Source organism: Arvicanthis niloticus, chromosome 7, assembly GCF_011762505.2.
Source record: "Arvicanthis niloticus isolate mArvNil1 chromosome 7, mArvNil1.pat.X, whole genome shotgun sequence".
Classification (NCBI taxonomy): Eukaryota; Metazoa; Chordata; class Mammalia; order Rodentia; family Muridae; genus Arvicanthis; species Arvicanthis niloticus.
This window is the reverse complement of record NC_047664.1, coordinates 34,090,326-34,111,259: the sequence shown is the minus strand read 5'-3', so window position 1 is coordinate 34,111,259 and position 20,934 is coordinate 34,090,326. Positions and strand designations below refer to the sequence as shown.

Genomic DNA, 20,934 nt, shown 5'->3' with positions numbered 1-20,934 from the left:
TTAAAATACATGTGAAAAAGAAGACAAAATTGGAGAATGAGTTGTGGGTTGGGTCAGAAACATTCCCTTATGTCAGGTATGTCAGTTCAAGACCAACTTCATTTATGAGAGGCTGTGTAACTTAAATGTGATTCCGGCAGGGGGCGCCAAATCACCAGGAATGTCTCTGAGGCAGTCTTGTTGGGAGAAGAAACTGAGATCTCTGATGCTTCTTGAGTATGTACTCTGTGTGTGTGTGTGTGTAGTGTGATATGTGTGGTTAGTATATCCGTGTGTGATTTGTGTATGTGTCTTGTATGTGTGTGTGTACATGTATTTATGCATGATGTGTGTGTACTATGTGCTTGTGTGTATGTGTACGTGTGTATGTTTACTGTATATGTGTGTATTGTATCATGTGTACATAATATGCGTGTTATACGTGCAATGTGTATGTGCATGTGTGTGCACACACACATGCACATGTTCCTGTACGGCAGAAGTGTCCAGTTCAGGGACAGTGCCAGGGAAGATACTGCGCATTTCTGTCAGGTGGAAATGGGGTGCTATCTGATCACAATGCTCTCTTAGAGGCTGAATGTGGAGGAGAACGCCCTTAAGCATTTAAGTGGAAGATTAATTGACTGGTCACAGTAACTTGAATTAGGAAGTTGGTCCAAAAGCTTGTGAACGATGTTGAGGTAAGAAAACCCCTAGAACAAGAGATGCAGGCACAGGAGGGCTCAGCCTAACGAGCCCAGGAATATAGATGCGTGCACACACATGTGGAAGGAGTGGCCATTTCTGTAGTAGATGGAAGACAGCTGAGATCAACGGCTGGATTCCTTGGTGACCTCAATGGCAGGCTGAGAGGTATACGAGGGATGTGGTAGCCACTGTGGGGCCTCCTGTCCCAGGATGGTTCCGGGAGTTCCTTGCCCAACATTCCAGGCCTTATAGATTAACATGCTGTTGTCCTCAGGATGATGGCCCCAGCAATGGCCAGCATTCCTGACAGAGCATCCAGCCCACGAACAGTCTGACTTTAGGCACCAGCCAAGGGGTCTTGCTCCAACACCCATGCTCCACTTGCCCAAGCCAGCTGTTCTGCCAGGACAACCCCTCTTCATCTTTAGTGTGTTTCATCACCTCAGCTGCCAAAAACCCTAGGGCAGGGGAATTCGTCCTGCCCTAGAGTGTGGGGCAGGTTGGCTTGGCATTGCTCAAGCCTTACCCTCAACCACGTTCCTGTTAGATCTGCACCATCAGGCAGGCTCTCTACCCTAGGGATGCCATACACAGCTTGGGTTTTCCCCTAAGAAGTCAGTCATACCAAGTGCTGAGCAAGAAAACTAGGGCTCCAAGTTAGTAAGTCTTAGCCTAGGTCTCTCCAGCACTTACTGCTGCTCAATCTGAGGGGTCATGGCCCTCAGAGACGCCTGGTTCAGGCTGGGAGTCAGGATGCTGTGGAAGAACAATGGGAGTCTGTGACAACCATGAATCCCCTGGCATGTCCCCAGATGCTTCTCCACAGTGGCTGCTGTCTTCTGACAGGGAATTCTGTCTCTCAGCCCCATATCCCTATGGTCACAGGATCTCTGTGGGCAAACTGCCAAAAGCAGCCTGGCTCTGACTGTCCATGGCTCATGCTGTCCTGGGTACCTTGCTTGACACCGCTGGGGCCCCAGAGGTCAGTCTCGGGCATTATGTAGACTAGAGAGCAGGATCTGGACATGTGGGAAGAGAGGAGCAAGTGACTCTGAGTGGAGGAGACAGTTCTGTGCAGATGGGCCACATGTGCAGCCTAGCGTGGGGCCGGGAGGGAGGAAGATGGGAAGAACATGTGGTCCCCACGTCAGGAAGACTGAATGGTGGTTGTGACACTGACCTCTCTTTGGCACTGTCTCTCCTCACAACCTGTGCTAAATCAACCTGTAGTAGTAGACCCTGTCACTGGGAGGCCATGGGCTGAGAAGAAAGGCGAAGGCTCTGCTTTGCAGATGTGACATAGGCTTCCTCTCAGCAGAACCAGAGGCTAGGGGGATGGACAGCCCTGTGTAGCTGAGGGACTCACCTCCGTGGACTGAATAAGGTTTCCCCACAGCAGAACCAGTGAGCACTTCCTGCACAGGCCAAGGACACAACTTCACTGCCCTGAGCTGGTGCCCACCTGAGGCACATGCTTGTCACTGCTAAGTCAGCCAAGCAGGTACACAGTCTGTCTTCCCATTTCTGCCTTTGGGTTGTGGGACAATCAACCTAGACTTCCTCTATAAGATCAACCTGCCGGGTTATCCTTTTTGTCCTGATTAGTGTCCCCACCCCTTAGCACAGGAGAGGGGATTATGGCCTAGATGTTGGCCCCTCAAGACCTGTCCTGCACCTCTTTAGGCTGAAGCAGGATGACTGACCAAGTTAAATCAATTTTAATTGATCTCCTATTGTTGTTATAGTGAGCCCAGGCTTCCTAGGCTTTCTCTGTTAACTGGTTTTTTAAAAAAAAGTTATTTTTTTTAATGTTATTTTTTATCTTTAAGATTTATTTAGTCTATGTGTTTGGGTGAGCACAGTGTGCATGTGGTACCCTCAGAAGTCAGGAGAGACGGAGCTGAGTCACACAGAGCTGGAGTTACAGGTGACCATGAGCGACCCTTCACTACCTGTGGGAACCAGGTCCTCTAAGTGCCCTTAACCACTGTGACATCTCCTCAGCCCTAAATTCATTATAGGTTTTTGTTTGTTTGTTTTTAAAATTTCAAACACCCTTTCCCTTGAATCAATTCTGGTGTCGACCAGAATTTTCTCAGTGAAAACTCACAGTGAGTGAGCCTTTCTAGATCAGAAAAGGCCAGCTGGGCTCAGTGACTGGGAGACTAATGCTTGTCTAGGTGGGGAAGCCATCTTCCCAGGTCCGTGCCTTAGCTCTCTGACCAGCATGCGTTCTCTAGAGGGAGAATAAGCTCCGGAGGACAAAGGGTTCTGCTGTTCTCTTTCTGTGGAGTGGTCCCAACACTGGGAACAGGAAGGTGTCCTGGGGCCGAGTGACAGACGTGATCTGTTTTGGCTAAGTGACCTATGGTGGAAGGAATTAAGGCCTTTTCTCTTCCTCCTATTGGACGCTTCCAGAAGCCAGGTCTTTGAAGGTCCAAGTCACTGACCCGCCTGCCCTCACTTTGCTTCTGACTTAGCCATTTGTGTTTGCATGTGTGCGCACCTAAGCTCCCCTCCCCACTGCCTCAGTCTGGTAGGATACGCTCCCCACCTTCTGTCTGCTCAGTAACACACTTCATGCCCTTCCCTGTCCCTTGGAGACAGGGCTCTCACACTTGTCTCTGCTTAAATTTGTGTGCCTGTCTTACAGGGGTCCCACAGGGACCTTCAAGGATGAACCCCGGGTTTCTCCAAGTTCAACCTCTTGTCTATCTTCTGCCTGGTTCCCCTCTATCAACCTGTACTACGTCCCTTCATTTCCCCAGCTTACTTCCGAGTTTGACGCTATGGTCTGTATCCAGTTCATCGCCAGCCAAAACTGCAGTGTTCCGGTCAGAACCCCTTTCCTAGTCCCGCCACTCTGGACTGGCTCTCCCACTCGACTGCACTTTCCCTTCCTCTGTTCCACTCCAGATCCCAACTCGACCCTCCCTCCTGTCCCCAACCACCTGCCCCTCCAGAGAAAAGCAGAGGATTCTAGGCAGCGGGCGAGAGTCAGGGGCGGAGTGGAGGCGTGGCCTGGCTTGGGGCTCTCCGAGGTCCCGCCCTGGTCCCGCCCCAAACCTCTTACCTCTGCTTGTTGCTGCAAGCCGGGTGCATCTTAGCTCGTCATGGAGACCCCAGCACGGTGTCTGCATCTTCTCCCTCTGTTGCTGCTGCTTTGTGGTAAGGAGACATTTGGGTTGGTGCACTCTATCTTCTCGGGACCTTGGGACCCACGCGGACTCTCCTTCCCGCCTAGGAACCTAGGCTGCGCTCTCCTTTTTACCAGAGTGTGGAAAGGACACAGGTACGCTGACTCCAGCGCATCCTGAAGGTTTTGTGGAGGAGAGTCTTCAAAACTCCTCCAACCTTAGAGGAGCCGAGGGGAAAAGGCTTGGGGCTGCAAGGGATGCACAGGGTTCCCAGTGGGACTGCCATGTCCTGGGGTCTCGGGAAGGGTCTTTGGTGAGGTAGTGAGCTTCCCACCCTGCCCTGAGCACAGGCACACAGGTGCAGGTGGCTAGAATCCTTTTCCAGTGAGAAAATTAGACTCAGGGAGAAACATCGCTCTCACAAGATAGGAATGGGATACATATTAAGCTCGTTTTGAAAGAGGCGTGGAGGCATAAAGTTAGTAGGGACACATATTAAGGGAGCCCGAGGGAGCTTAATGGGGCAGGGAGAGTAGGGGTGGATTTGCTCAAAATACGTTGTATACATATATAAAATTTCAAAGAATAAAAATATAAGGAAAGAAATACTATACAAGAAAAAAAAAAAAAGAAGTATCTTACTGAAAAAGTTACCCAGGATAAATATGAGGGCACACGTACAGGTATGTGTATATACTTGTGTGTGCACATGTGTGCATGCATCTGTGCCTCTGAGTGTGCACGACTGAATCTGTGTGCCTGTGTGGGCATGCGCGTGCATGTGTGCCTGTGGAAGGGGTGATGGGAGAGGGCTTGCCAAGTGCTGGAGCTGCCGAGCAGACAGTGCCTGGCCAGAACTGGGAGGGAAGCTGCTGGGAAGCGGGTCTGACCTCCGCGCCCCCCCCCCCCCCCCCCCCCCCCCGCCCCCAGTCCTTTAGGATGTTTTCCTTACTCTTCTGGCTCAGCCTCCTTGGCTGGAAGATGAAGTTGGACCTGTTTGCAGTGTTTCCTCAGTGCTGATGACTAGGATATGGTCTGGGAGTTGGGTCAGAGATGGGCCAGACTCAACAATTAGTTCTCTCCCTCTGAAGAGGTCTCTGTTGACAGAGTGAGGCCGTGTTTCGTGTTCTACAGTGGGCACCTAGGCTAGGGTAGAGTTTTATGATGAAGGGCCAGGACTGTGGCTACTTCCAGAAGGCAGTGTGCTGTTTTGGGATTTTAGCAAGCTTCCAATGCAAGGCTCTCCTGGTGAGGATTTTGGTTTCTAGAGGAAACAAGGTCCAGAGTTTATTTCAGAGGAAACTGCTCCCCTGGTGAGGATTTTGGTTTCTAGAGGAAGCAAGGTCCAGAGTTTATTTCAGAGGAAACCATGTCTCTCCTGACTGTTCTTAGTATAGGACTGGGAAGCAGCAGAGAAACCGCATGAAATCCTAGCAGTCCTGGTCCCCAATGGCCCCCTTCCCATCTTACTTTGGAAGTCCCCACTGTCTTCCTTACCCAGGGGGCCAAGCTTCTTATTGTCAGGTTCAGCCTTCTCACAGACCTGGCTGCTGTGAGCCTGGCCATCCCAAGAGTCAGAGATGTGTATGGTCATATGCAGTCTGGCCAAGGAGGGGTCTGAGCTCTGGAAGGGAGGAGTTGAGCTCCCTAGCTCCTGGAATTCTGACTACCATCTGTGCTTTGTTGACACTGTGATGTCTGGAACTCTAGGCTGCTGAGATTTGGGGCCTAGCATTGCAGGGAGCAGCATCAGGAGAGCCATTGTTTCCAAACAATAAAGGTCTGGGCCTGTGGGGCTTCCTCGAAATTCTAAAGTACTCTACAGGGACACTTTGATACCATTCAGGGTCTTGGGATGAAGTCCAGCAGGTATCCTTGTATTGGCTCTTAGCCTCAGTTTCCCTAATTACGGCATGAGTGCAGCTGTGGAGTGCTGCTGGGTTGACTGGCTTGAGTCTGTTGAGTTCAGGCCAATCACTCTGTACTGTGGATCCAGAGTGCTTGTGTTAAGGCAGAGGATGTTCCTGGTACACGTATTCTTACAGCACCATGAGTGAGAGCAGCCCCAGGATCTGTGTGTGCACGCATGTGTGCACGTGTGTGTGTCCATGAATGTGAACACGGTGCCCCAATTTTTATCATGAGTTGTAGTAATGTGCTCTGTGCACTGTGTCACCTGTCACACTCATCTTGAGCAGCTGGCGAGCAGTGCTGGAGACGTAAGGTCTTGAAGAAGGTGGTTTGTTAAACATGGCCATAGTACTGGAGCAACTTTGGAGGTCATTTGGCCCATGTCCCATGAGGGAATTCAGGTGGAGGGAGAGAACTGCCCTGGGCATAGGCACAGTGCACGAAACAGAGACGGGAGCCCCCAAGGCCAGCAGCCATGGCCTTTGCGCCCCAATCTGGTCGTGTTCATTTCCACGGAGGATGGAAGCACCTGGTTTCATTTCCAGATGACTGACGACAAAGGGCTGTTCTCTAGGAAATGTATCTGTCCGGCTGTTTATCATCTCTCAGCATCTGGAAGTCAGTGAGACAAAAGACACACAGGGCTGAATGTTCTTTGTTTCAGAACGGAACCATCTAGAATGGATTTCTCTTTTGATTCAGTTCTTGAGAACTTTACAGACCAGCCAGTGGCTTGAGTGGTGGTGACCCACTTTCCTGGAGTCCCAGGGGTCAGGGTCTTGACTCAATTGCTGTTGTTTTGGGTGGATTGTGGGGTGGCGCTGGAAGCCCTTTTAGCTTTGAATGCATCTGAAATGGTGACAGACTGGGGTCTCCTGGGAGGGCACTGCCTGTGACCCTGTGCCTGTCTAGGGTGGGCCCAGAGCATTTTTGAAACACTCCTGATCAGGGCAGGGAAGTCAGCAGGTCTGCTTGGGCGTGGCATACAATCCTGATGGCATCTCACACCTGCATGGGACAAACTCTTGCTGTGTCATGCCCTGAGAGGTTCAGGGGTAAGCAAGGCTTCTGGGAACAGGCAAAGATTCTAGTGTTCACAGTGATCACAGTGATTCTGGGGGGTACTTGGAGATCCTGGGATTTTTAGAGATCTGGGTGGTGCGTGTAGATTCTGGAGCATGTGAACGTTATGGGGCACAGAGGGGTCTAGGGCACCCAGAGGTTCTGGTGGTGTGGGCTTTACGGGGCACATGAAAGTACTGGAAAATGTAGAAACTGGGTTACACAGGGGTTCAAGGCAGAGCTGGGAGACAGGAGTGTGGTGAGAGTCGCCCCACCCCTTTTTTAACTTAGGTAGTTGAGTTCACTTGGCAGAGGGTGGTAAAGTAGTGGAGGAAGGGCTGAGCAAGCCTGTTCTGACCAGACCTGGAGTGTGTGTGTGTGTGTGTGTGTGTGTGTGTGTGTGTGTTGGAGGAGAGGGAAATCTGTCATCTTTAATCTGCCTCCTAGGATTCTGATTCTTCCTGACTCCAGGGTGAAGAGAAGAAAAGGAAGAGGGAGAGGGAAGATGATCAAGGAGCAGAATAGAAAAGAAGGAGGTGCGGGAGGAGGAGAGGGGATGAAGCCTTGGTGGTCTGCAGCTGGTCCTCAGGGCAGGCTGAGGAGGCTGTTTTAGGCCAAGGTCTAGGAGGGCAAGAGCGGCATTGTGGGTCACCAGAGCATGTGACTGGTGGGGCTTGCCTAGCTGGCGTGTGTTCAGATGTTGGGTGGAGGTCAGTAGCTATGCTAGGTTACTGAGAGGATCCCACCAGGGACCGACAAAGCCTGATCTGGGAATGAGGAGATGGTAAGCGTCGAGTGACTTTCAGAGCCCAGGGTATGGAGATGCACCATGTTAACAGGACAAAGTGGCCTGTGGGAGAAAGGAACAGAGTGTGTCTTCACTGTCATCTGCCTGCATGCAGTCCTTAAGGGACTACGCCGGCACGAACCAGGGCACTATCAGCTGTGGCAAGTACAGTTGAGCAGGGGACAACTGGTACCTTCGATGCCCCTAGCTCAGATGTTCACTGTGTTTGGCCATGAGTAAGCAGCTTTACTTCTGGGGCGTGGCCTTCCTATTATTTAACTGGAGGGAGCAAGAAGAAAAATGCTTTCTTGAGATTGACTGACTGAGGAAGCTGAGGAGTCGGGCGTTGAAGTGGGCAACAGGCCCCTGGTCCAGAGACACTGAGGCTCGGAGGTCAAGTGTGCCAAGGCCTCAGTGCTTGGGCAGGGCTGCTGCTCTCTGCTGGTTTATGTCTTACACCTCCATCATGGCCCTCAGACCTGCAGATGGGACATCTTCTGAGGTTTATCAGAGGATAAAGTCTGATCCAAGTATATTGGCAGGGAATGAGCTTTGCATGAGGCCATAGGCCGGCACACCTGAATGGACACACATTCTCTCTTGCTCATTCTTAGCCTGCTGTGTACATTACAGTAGACGCGTTGGGGATTTTAACAAACAGAAACCCTCTGGTCCTCACCTCACCTATTCACTAGGCCCGGGCTGTGGCCTGGGTGGGTTTAGTGTGCCACTCAGTCAGCTGTTCCATTCTATATCATGTGTTTACCCTCAGAGATAGACTTATCTAGAAGGGTTGGGCTCAGAGCTCTTAGCTTTTGTGTTTTTTGAGAGGCCTCATATGGCGCTCCCCCACCCCACTTAAATCAGGGAGGAATATCTTTGTCTCACCTTCAAAAGGCTATCTTTCTTTCTTATCTTGGTTGTCAACTTGACACACCCGGGAAGAAGGAGCCACAACTGAGGAATAAATGGCTTCCATCAGACTGACCTGTCTTGATTGCCAACTGATGTAGGAGGCCCTGCTGGCCTACCGTGAGCTGTACCACCCTTGGGTAGGTGGGCCTGAGTTGTATGAACAAGGTTGCTGGGCAGCAGGGGAAGCAAGCCACGAGCAGCTTTCCTCCATGGTTTCTGCATCCCCTCCCCTGATGATGAACCTGTGAGCTCAACTGAACCATTTCCTCCTCTATGTTGGCTTTGGACAGTGATTACCACAGCAACAGACCAGCAAACTAGGACACTTTGTGTAATTATTCCCTTTGAAGTACTTCAGAGCCTAGAGGTTTGTTAAAGTAGACCCTGGTGTCAGCACCCTGAGATGCATGGAGAAGACAGCAGTGTGGGGGAACAGTCTGAAGCCTCAGGGCCCTGGAGGACTGGCTGCAGGTGGGGAGCAGCCGGAGTCTGTGGGAGCAGAGAATAGCAAGCTGGACCCCAGTGGTCTAAAGTTTTTTTTTTTTTTTTTTTTTTTTTTTTTTTTTTTTTTGTCTTTTATTGAGACAGGGTTTCTCTGTGTAGTCCTGGTTGTCCTAGAACTTGCTCTGTAGACCAGGATGGCCTCAAATTCACAGAGATCAGCTTTCTTCTGCCTGGCTCAGATCTCAAAGGAGATTTTGTAAGTAGATGCCTATGAACATCAGAATTTTCTAAATCTTGATTTATTTTTTCAAAGTCTGTTTCTGGTGTCAGAGAGATGGCTCAGAAGTCAGAAGTTAAGAGAGCTCCCTGCTCCTCTAGAAGACCTGAATTCCACTGTCGACACCCAAATGGGAGCAGTTCAGAATCCCTGGAGTTCGGCTTCGGAGGATCCAAGACCTGCATTTGGCCTCTGAAGGCACCTCGACACATGTAGCATATGCTCATATAGACACAATACATGCCCATAAAGAAAACTAAAATAAAATCTTTTATTTTATAAACCTATTTCTTCTTTAAATTATCAAGAGAAGAGCATCAGATTCTTGCCCCTCTCCAGTTTTGGCATGTGTATTTTGGTGCAATTGGTAGAAAGATAATGCTTTGGACTGTTGTATCCTCTTGTTGAATTGAGCCTTTATTGTGTCTTACTAGGCTTCTATTGCTGTCATAAAACACTATGACCTTAAAGCACCAGGGTGGGAAGGGTTTATAGACTTGTCCCTATTATGAGGGGAAGCCAAGGCAAGGCCTCAAGGCAGGAACCTGGAGGCAGGAACTGAGGCAGAGACCATGGAGGGATGCTGCCTACTGGCCTCTTGCTTAGCTGCTTTCTTATAGGCAGGACCACCTCCTGCCTGGATTGGCATCACTCACAGTGGGCTGAGTCCTCCCATATCACTCAAGAAAATGCCCACACACTTGCCTGCATATCAATCTCATGGAGATATTTCCTCACCTGAGGTCTCCTCTTCCCAGGTGACTTTGGCTTGTGTTAAGTTGACAAAAACCAACCAGGATGGTTGTTAAAGGTCTTCTTTGTCTCTGGAGATACATTTTGTTGCAAAGTGTCCCTTTTCCAATGAAACTTCTGGAACTGGAATTATGGTGGATTGTGAGCTACCACGTGGGTGTTGGGAATCGAACCCAGATCTTCTGGAAGAACAGCCAGTGCTCTTGACTATTAAGCCATCTCTTCATCTCTCTACCCTGTCTTTTTGAGGCATGGTCTCTCACTGAAATCAGAGTGTACCATTTGATTAGACTGATTGGCCAGCAATATCCAGAGACTCACCTTTCCTAGCTGTAGTGCCAGGGTTACAGGCTCATTCTCTCTCTCTCTCTCTCTCTCTCTCTCTCTCTCTCTCTCTCTCTCTCTCTCTCCCTCCCTCCCTCCCTCCCTCCCTCCCTCCCTCCCTCCCTCCCTCCCCCTCCCTCCCTCCCTCCCCCTCCCTCCCTCCCTCCCTCTCTCTCTCTCTCTCTCTCTCTCTCTCTCTCTTCTTTTCTCTTTCTCTCTTCTTCATTTGTTCTTTGAGATAGGCTCTCTGTATATAGCTCTGGCTGTCCTGGAACTTACTATGTAGTCCAGGATGGCCTTGAACTCACAGATACCTTCCTGCCCTCGTCTCCCAAGTGCCGGGATCAAAGACATGCACCATTACACCTGGCTTCCCATGCTAGGCTTTTATGTGGCTGCTGAGGATCCAAACTCATTCTCATGTTTGTATGGCAGATACTCTGCCGGCTGAGCCATCTTCCCTGTCCTGTGTCCCACCCTTTTCCATTTCCTGTGTGTGCACAGGTCCATAGGGAGGTTAGAGGTTAATGTTGAATGTCTCTCCCGGCTGCTTCTCTTCTATTCGAGCAGGATCTCTCCCTGAGCCAGTTTAGTGAGGTTGGCTGGCTGGAAACTCTCCCTGAGCCAGTTTAGTGAGGTTGAGGGCTGAGGGATCTTCCGGTGTCCACCCAACTCTGGGAGTATAGGCGTTTGTCAATGTGATGCTTTAAAACATTTTCTTTAAAAACATTATTTTATTTTTAAATTGTGTATAAGTGGGCATGTGTGTGCGGGTATGTGCAGGTGCCTGAAGAGGTCACTGGGACACCTGGAGCTGGAGTTAGGAGCAGTCGTGAGTTGCCACATGTAGGTGCCGAGAGCTCAACTCAGGCCCTCTCTGCAAGGGCAACATGTGATTCCAACTGTTGAGGTGTTGAGCCGTATCTCTAGCCACTGGCTTTAAAACAAAAAACAAAACAAACCCTTTGGTGCTGAGGGTCTGAGGATTGGAGCTGATCTTCACGCTGGCTCCATAGCACTTTACTGAGTCATCTTTCCAGCCTACCCTTGGCTGGCCACACACTCACTGTGTATCGGAAAATGACCTTGAGCCCGATCTTCCTGCCTCTACCTTCCAAGTGCTGAGACTCCAGCCATGTCCTGCTACCCCCAACTGTCACTTGGTTGCACTGTAAGGTTAGTTTATCAGTTACTCCAAGGAACTCGTGTGATCTTCATAGCAATCGCATTGGATCTGGAGGGCGGTGGGTAACTGACTTAGGGTTCTCAAGAGGAGCGAAGCTGATGGGATGAATAGGTACTAACCCGACAAACATGGGCTAACTTTATAGTTTTCAGAGTACAGATTTTGGCCTTGATTGGTGTCTTAGTTAGGGTTTTACTGCTGTGAACAGACACCAGACCAAGGCAACTCTTATAAGGACAACATTTAATTGGGGCTGGCTTACAGGTTCAGAGGTTCAGTTCATTATCATCAAGGCAGGAGCAAGGTAGTGTCCAGACAGGCATGGTGCAGGAGGAGCTGAGAGTTCTACATCTTCATCGAAGGCTGCTAGCAGAATACTGGCTTCCAGGCAGCTAGGATGAGGGTCTTATTTCCCATACCCACAGTGATACACTTATGCCAACAAGGCCATACCTACTCCAATAGGGCCACACCTTCTAATAGTGCCACTCTCTGGGCCAAGCATATGCAAACTATCATAATTGGTAAATTGAATACCAAGAATTTAATTATTTTTGACTGTATTATTATCAAAATTCTTTCTTTTATTTTTGGATGTTTATTAATACTTTAAAAATAGTTATTATTTTTATTATGAGTGTTTTGCCTGCATGTGTGTATGTATGTGTACCTCATCATGCATGTCTGATACCCAGAGAGGCCAGGAGAGGGTGTGGATCTCCAGGACCTGGGGTTACAGATGGTTTTGAATACCATTTGGTGCTAGGAACCAAACCTGGATCCTCTGCAAAAGCAGCCAGCGCTCCTGGCCGCTGAGCCAGCTCTCCAGCCCCAGTATAACTTCAGTGGTGTCTTGGTTTGTCCCTATTTCTTTTTAGAGCTTGTGGGATCATATTTTTAGTTCTTTGGAGCTTTGTGTGTGGAAGACCATTACTTTCAAAGTTCAGTTGCTTTCCAGTCTGCCTTTCCAATTTGGATCTTTTGTTTCATTCCTGCCAACTGCTCTGGTTTGAACCTCCAGTTCTGTGTTGAATAGAAATGCTAAAAACAGACATCCTTGTCTTTTCCTGACCTCAGGAGAAACTGTTTCAGCCTTCTAACCCTGAGTGTGGTATTAACTCTGAGATTTTCCTACATGGCCTTGAATGTATTAAGGATGTTACACTTTCTTTTAGGTTGTGTGTGTGTGTATCCCAAAAATACATTTTATTTTTTCAGATGCTTTTTCTGAGCTGCATGGTCCTTTCATTCTCCCTTCTGTATGTTACACTGCCCTGTTTCTGTATGTTGAACAATCTTTGCATCTCTAGGAAGACTCCTCTTGGCCGTGGTGTGCAGCCAGTTTTGTGTGTAGCTGAGCTCACATGGCTGGTGTTTAGCGAAGGGTTTTGCATCTGTAAGCCCAAGAGTTATCACTTCCTTCCTAGGAATGACTTTGGCTTTTGCTGCCAAGATTGCAGTGGCCTCACAGAATGAGTAAGAAAGCGGAGAAGTCAGGATTTCCTGTTCTGTAATCTGAAGAGATGTGATTGATTTCTGTTAATTCTGTAGACACTTGGTGGAGCTTGCCAGTTCAGCCTTCTGGGCCTGTTTTTTGTTTTTTGTTTTTTTTGTTTTTTTTTTTTTTTTTTTTTTTTTTTGTCTTTAGTTACTTAGCCTCACTACTCACTGTGACTCTTTTTAGGGGTTCTGTTCTTTCTTGAGTGAATTTCAGTCATTTATATCTTTAATAGTGCCCTGCAGCTGTCACCGAGAATCAGAAACCAAGTGACTGGACACAGTGGGAGTTTCTCTTAACAGTTCTGTAACCCCGATGGGGACATGCTCTTTTATGGCCTCTGCCTGGCTTCTGACGGCCCCAAGCATTCCTCAAACTGTGGTGGCTATTCTGACCTCTGACTCTGCCTTCATATGACTGACTTCTCTCAGAGTGACTCCATGGGATCTCACATCATTTCCCCTCTGTGTGTTTGTCCCTGTGCCCCAGTGTCTCTTTTTTTGAGAACACTGCTCACCGGAAGCAGGGCCTACTTAAATGGACTCATTATAAGTTGAATGAATACTTCTGTAAAGATTCTATTTTTTTTTTTTGGCTTGGAGCCAAGACTTCAACATACTTTGCCTCCTTCCAGGGGATACATGTATGGAGGTCAGAAGAAAACTTGCAGAAGTCAGCTTTCTCTCTCTTTACCATGTGGATCTCTGAAACTGAACTTAGGTTGTTGGCTTGGCGGCTAGCACCTGTACCCACTGAGCCATCTGAATGGCTCACTCTTTGCCAACCTCCTCAGCCTTAGTGGCATATCAATGGAGCGAGGTTGTTTTTCACACCTTCGGTGTGGATCTCTGCTCTGTTCCACATTGTAACCCATCTCCAGTGCCAGACTATGGAGATTTTTGTGCCCTAACAGCCTGCCCCTCCCTCTAGGTGGGACCTCAGTGTTACTCTCCTGGATATTGAGGTGTCACAGTGACTTGATTCTATCAGAGCGGCCTCTCTGGCCTAGGAGCAGACACCGACAAAGGGAACTGCGGCTCCTGGCACCCTTGGCTTTCTTCTCTCAGTGCACAGCCTCTTCCCAGCCTGCAAGCTCAGTGGGGAACCAATATTATTGGCTAATCATGTTTGTGTATAGTCTTTGCAGAAGTGGGGGCTGAGGGGGGGAAGGCGCCTTTATCCTTCTGGACTCACTGCCCAAAGTGGACAGAGTTCCTCCAGCATTCGGCTCAGGGAATGAGATGTATCTGTTCCTCCCAGGGGAAAACTAGGCACAGACTGGGAGCTGGTGTTGAGGGGAGGATCCTTCCCCCTTGAGGTTGGCTGGGGTAGACTCTCTGGAGCCGGAGGGACCAGTTTGTGGCTCAGTGTCACTGCTTGAAGATGTAAACATTTTTCTGAACAGTGTTCTCCCTGTGTGTCTGTGTGTGTGTGTTTTCACACATGTGTACATGTGCATGTATGTGTTTGTATGTGTGTTTGTGTGTATGTAAGTATGTGTGTGCACGCATGTGTGCATGTGCACACGTGCACCTGTGCATGTGTATACAGAGGCCCAAGGTCCTCGATCACTCTCCGATGTGTTTACTCAGGCGAGTCTGTCACTAAAGCCAGAAGTCTTCAGTCCCAGCTACTGTAGCTGGGAATCTGCTGTCCTTGCCTCTTGAGTTTTGGGATTACAGGTGGCCGCCATGTCTGCTTAGCTTTTTACGTGGGTTCTGGGGATGCTAACTCTTCATGCAAGTGCCTTGCCCACCAATTGCTCTTTTCAGCCCATGTTCTCTTTTGGGTGTGTGCTGCTCTCCTTGGTGGCTCTTTGTACTGAGGCTGACTGTGGGGCACCCAACTTCCTTGGACGGGGGACGATGGAAGTCTAGTGAGGGCTGCCATCATGGTGCATCTTCCCAGAGAAGGCCTCGATTTGCCTCTGCTCAGGAATGCCTGTGTGAGGTCATCTTCCACAGGACGTAACTTGGGGTTTCTATGGCTGGATGGAGTTCATACAGTGAGCTTAAACGATAAACACAGGTCATTTTGTACCTGGAGCTTCCCTTACCCTGTCCAGGGCCCAGATGGAGTCACTCCCCACCTGTCAAGGGGGCAGCTCTTCTGCTTCATTTCCCACAGAGTGTCTGTCTCCAGACACTTTGCACTGCACTTCATCCTGAGGGCAAACTCAGTCCATGGCTCGATGTTCCACTCCATGTAGCCTTTGGTTTTATAATTCCTTGCTCCAAGCTGTACAATTTGTGTGGTGGGTGTCAAAGGTCCTTGGAGCTTCTGTGAGGCCAGAGATAACTATTCCCTTCACTGGCTGGTGTTATTTATTTATTTTTGTCTTCTGGCCACGATTAGTATTTACGGATGCCTTAGAGCTTTGGATGCTGGGCTTATCTTCTTGTTGCTCTAAGCCCTGTCTGCCACCTGGACAACTCATATCGACCTGGATAACCCTGTCAGGGCCCACCTATTCCTGAAGCCCTCAGCTTTTGCATCAGGCCCTGCTGTGGCCTAGAAGCAGCTCTGGGTGTCCCTTTTCCTGCCTTAGTCCTGAGCATGGGTCTTGTGACAGTGGTTACCCACCTCCACAGCATGCACACACCCTGGAGGTAAGATTTCCTGGTCTTACCTTATCTAAGGCTTAGATAGGCTTGCCCTATCTAAGACCCTGGCCTAAGTTTCTTCCCTTTCAGAGCTTGCATCCTTGTGTTTCCTTTTTGTTCCCTGGGTGACAGGCCCCTGAAAATAGGGGCTAATTCCCTTTTTCTTCCCTTCTAAGTACCCAGCGAAGTTGTTCACACTAATGCTCAGGGTCTTTGCTAAACCTCCGAGTGAGGAGGCTGGAGAGACGGCTCGGCAGTTCCGAGCACTGGCTGCCCTTGAGGAGGCTCTATATCCAGTTTCCAGAACCTACATGGCTACTCACTCTCTGAACCTCCAGTTCCAGCCGTTCTGATACTCATCTGGCCTCTTTGGGCTCTGTACACACATGGCACAGAGGCAGTGAATGCAGACAAAATGCCCAAATGCACAAGACAAAGACAAGCCCTTACAATGTTTACACTTGAGGGTGAAATGCTTTGCAGTGAGAACAGACCTTTAACTTTATGTGCAGACTTGGTGGGACCAGACAGGGTCCTGTGCTACAGGTGGGAAAGGAAAAGGGACAGCAGCACACTAAGTATGCGGCTGTTCTGTATAAAAGAGAACACAGGGACACAGACAGGGGCCAGATGCTGGATGTGATATTTTGAGTTCTCAGATGAGCCCTCAGTATGCAGTGGACAGGCAAGTGTGAAGGGGAAGGGCCAGGAGGCTTTGGGAGAGGTCGGTCACTGATACCTGTTTCCAGGGACTATCCTGGAGAAATGTGGCCACCCTCTATCCCACTCCCATATGTGGAGAGGGTCCAATGTAGAGCCCTGTCCTCCTGTTGTCACAGGTCCCTGGGGGCTTCGAAGTGCTCAGTGGGGAGATGTGAGGGAGCACACATTGGGTCCTGTCTGTCCTAGGTAGGACATGAACCCTGGTGACACTCGGTGTGCTCAGCCAAGTTTGAGGTCTAGATTTGGACAGACACAGAAGGAAGAAGGCATTCTAGGTGTGAGCATCCAGGTTCCGGGCAGCGGGGAGGCCCTTTTGTGTCCTGTTCTCTGGCTTCCAGACGGCATGGGTCTCTCATGTTCCCTGTGGTACAGAGGAAGGCAGCTTTGCTTGCTGCAGGCACGTGGTATGGCCCTTGACCAGGTGAATGCCAAGGTGGATACCTGAGGGCCTCGCCCCTGCTTGCTCTGAAAATACACTCTTGTCCCTTGTCAGTCATCTGTCTTTGCCCCTCATCTGTCCCTTGTCAGTCATCTGTCCCTTGTCCCTCATCTGTCCCTTGTCAGTTATCTGTCACTAGAAGGAGACTGTGTGGTCTGAGGCTATCTACTGGTGATCCACAGAGCCTGGCCTGAGCCGGGTCTCCAGGCTTCCTGTCATAGGTGGGGTGGGCTGGACCTTGGGTTTTTGTCTGTGAACCTCTGGCCTCTTGGGGCTTGTCTCTGAGGATTCAGAGGGCTGTGGCTTCTCCTCTGAAATCTGGTGGCCCCCTGCACCAGGACATGCCGAGGTCTGCACTCACTGTTTCCTTTGGATGGTTTAATTAGCAGCTCTCAGTGTCCAGTGTGACTTTGGCTGCCCTCTCAGCACACGTGCATCCTTTCTTTCCACAAGGTTTTGTAAAACGAGGGAAGCGAGCAAGTGTTTGCCACTACCTATGATAAAACTTAAACACGGCTGCTGTGGGCACAGCTCAGGAGCCTTGCAGACATTTACCTTGCTTAGAGATGGGAATACTGAGGCTGAGCTCATAATTTAGTGTGGCTAAGTCTGTCCCATTCCCAACACAACACACACACACACACACACACACACACACACACGCACACACACACACACACACGCACATGTACACGTGGACATATAGAGACAAACACACAGGGACACAGAATCACACACACACACTCACACGGATATACACACTCAGACATAGACAGCAGGGCTGTAAACCTCCCAGCTCTCTCACATTCTTTTCAAGATGCAGCAGGACTGTACACACAGGACACAGTTGGTGAGGATCTGTACATCCACCGACCACGCCACACAGAGCTGTGTTTCCATTGGTTACCTGATGGGAATGACATAAAGCCTAGGAGAAGGAAGTAGTTATGCTGTCTGCAAACAAGATGGCCATGCGTGGACTGAGCTCTGGAGAACAAGATGGTCATGCGTGGTGGGAAAGCATTCCTGGTTCCCACTAGGAAATGCATGTTGAATGAAGGTGTGAGGTAGAGAAGATAGTATGTTAAAATCCTGGGGTGACAAGTAGTGTCAGGCCTGAGAATTCCATGAACTTTCTCATTGCTGGGAACATGAGTCCCCGTGGGGCCTCAGCCTTGGGCCTCCCAGAATCCAAGCAGGTTATGACAGGGCTGGGAGGTCTGTTCCAGCTCAGATCCTTTCTCAGGACTGCTGCAGGCACCCTGAGCCACTGGATTGAGTTGGGGTCTCTCCTGGATATGCCCAGGAGCTCTGTCTGCTCCTGATGAGTCTGGCTTTCTCTCCTTGTGTCCCTGCTGTGGGCAAGTGGAGCATACTTGGTTTACCTCAGCCAGGGTTGAGGGTGAACTCTGGTTGGTGACGTCCTATCAGTGGGAGGGGCTGTGCCTACATCAGTGAGAGGGGCTATGCTTACATCAGCAAGAGGTCAGAGTTTCCTGGACATCCCCCTTCTCACTGTTGTCCTTCCTAGGTGAGTGTGCCCAAGTATGCGGCTGCAACGAGACAGGAATGCTGGAGAGGTTGCCTCGCTGTGGGAAAACCTTCGCTGAAATGATGCAGAAGGTGGCTGTCTGGAAGTGGTGCAACCTGTCCGAGTTCATCGTGTGAGTGCCCTGCTGGTCACAATGCTGGGACCCAGCCATTGTGCTGCTAGCACACGCCTAACCTTGTGTCTTGACCCCTCCCATATCTCTGCTCACGGTCCCGGGCACACTCACTCACAGCCCTCCCAAAGTCCCCACCCAGCTCTACTTCACACTGCTCTGGCTGCAGGGGATCCTGGGGCCTGTTGGGCATAGCCACATGGAGCTGTGAGAACAATTGTGGGCCGTATTTCTGGGCAGTTCAGTAGAAAGGTCTTGGAAATATGGGGGTCATGCTTCTCAACACACTTGCTTCTCGACACACTTGGAAATGAGGGGGGTCTTTGAGGCAAAAGGTTTTTTCTGGGATCTATGACTTCCTGTCCCAGATGCCCTGAGAACCTGGTCATCTCCAGGGCTGCGTCAGGATTGAAGCTCACAGTGGGCTCTGGACAACAATTCTGGGCCCTCTTTCTGAAGGTTACCTGCGAGGCTACAGGCTTTGAGAACCAGCTTAGAGTGAGTGGAAAATCTGGTTGAGTGACTACCCAGGCAGAGTGGACACAGAGGACTTGGGACCCCGATACTATTTCCCTCCCATCTTTTATCCTAAGTCTGATGCTTCTGGCACCTCAGATCGCGATAACATTTTTGAAGCTACTTGTTGGAAGGTGCTTCTTCCTGTTAGTGGGCAAGTCCCCATTCCTTCCTGGAATAGCACAGGAAGGAGAAGGTGGGTTCCTGTCCTGACCCTGTGGGAGTCTGGGTCAGGATCCTCTTTCTCCTGGGTTTGTCCTTCATCTGAACTGGCCTGGGGAAGTGCCATCCTGGGCAGAGCTGCTAGCTTTGGGCAGACATTCATCCTCTCAGCTTCCTCTAGAACCTCTTAGGTGACCTCAGCCTGAAAGACCCCCAACAGCAGGGAGGTCACTACCTCCAGAGGATGCTCCCTGCATCCTGGACTAGGGCACTATTTGGAAACCCTTACACACATTAGACTGAACCCTGGATCCTGGTAGCTGTAGTCCTTGGCCAGCCTACAGAACCAATGAAAGTCTGGTAGAGTAGCTGAGGCCCAGAGCAAGAGGTTCTCTGGGAGCCTTTTCCACATTTGCTCAAACAAGCAGTTGTCTTGCATCCTGTCAGATGGGGCAGAGGGGCAACTTTTCAGGAGCAGAGGCTGGAGCTCATAGGCCTACCTGGCTTGTAAGAGCAGATTTGGTTGAGAGGAAGCTAGCCCTGGCCTCAGGCAGACTCTTTTCTCAGACCTTTAGCATGTCCTGATGATGAAGGCCTTACAGGTCTGTGTGACTGTGGTCCCTAGGCTCCATGTCTTTTGGGGAAACCTGTATGGTGTTGCAGAGGTAAAGGCCACAGGTACAGATGACTCAGTTGGAAGCGGCTTCTAAAGCCACAGTTTCAGTAGGTGGCCAAGTGGGACCGAGCCCAGATCATCCCTTACCTGTCTGTTGGGTCCTGGGCCAGGGCAGGTGTGAGGGGTGTTGGGAGAGCTGCATTTTCTGCCTCTGCAGGTACTATGAGAGCTTCACTAACTGCACGGAGATGGAGACCACCATCGTGGGCTGCTACTGGCCCAACCCGCTGGCCCAGAGCTTCATTACTGGCATCCACAGGCAGTTCTTTTCCAACTGCACCATGGACAAGACCCACTGGGAAGACCCCCCGGATGAAATACTCATCCCACTGATCGCAGTTCCTGTTTTGCTGACTGTGGCTATGGCTGGTCTGGTGGTGTGGCGCAGCAAGCGCACTGACCGGCTCCTGTGAGGGGCTGCTGGATGGGAGGCCATGCCTGGTAAGCTGGAAGAGTGATGCCCAGAGCTTAGAGAGCTGGCAGACACTGCTTCTGTCTGGTCTGCTTTGGCCACACCCTACCTGGTCATGCCAAAGTCCTCCTGACCAGGCTGCTGTGGCTCTTGCTGTTTAGCCTGCTGCCCAGTGGGGATCAGCTGCCCATACAAGTGCTTCACTCTTTCTTGGGCTATTGGAAGGAAGTGACAAATCTCAAGTTTGTGGACCAGGTGTGGAAATCATCTGTTGCTGAGCCCCACTCTCCCCAGCCTGGGTTCCCTAGTCTCTAAACATTTCTTGGCAGTCTTGCTCAGCCTCAACCCCAGCCCAGGTCCTGACTCATTTCTAGCCCTGACCCTGACCCCTGCTACACTTGGGCAGAGAGGGCAGGCAAGGTCATCTGGAAGATGTGGAATCCCAAGCTCTTCTGTTCGAGGGACTGAGCATATCTTGTTGGACATGAAAGATAGCCTGGGGACTGGGGAATGGCGTCATTAGGAGCCACATGTGACCTACAGACCTGCCTGCCTGCTATGTGATCGGTCATGATTCTGTGTCCAATGTGGGCTGGAGCTGTGGCTTGTTCAGCCCTTCAAAGACACTTGCCCTGCAGATGGAGCGTGAACTTCCTTCTTGAGGGGTGTTCCTGGGAGTAAGGCATGCTCCAAGTGTGCTCAAGGGTTCTGTCTGCTGATGTCTGCTCCTTTTGATTAAAGTGTCTCCTTACACATGG

General features: G+C 50.2%; 1 protein-coding gene across 1 annotated transcript; it reads left to right on the top strand.

Moving 5' to 3' along the window:
* Positions 1-3,729: 3,729 nt before the first annotated feature.
* Positions 3,730-20,934, top strand: Ramp3 (receptor activity modifying protein 3). Its single transcript, XM_034509046.2, has 3 exons — positions 3,730-3,855; positions 18,278-18,410; positions 19,922-20,934. The coding sequence occupies exons 1-3, from the start codon at positions 3,801-3,803 to the stop codon at positions 20,175-20,177; spliced, it is 444 nt and encodes a 147-aa protein (XP_034364937.1). The 5' UTR covers positions 3,730-3,800; the 3' UTR covers positions 20,178-20,934.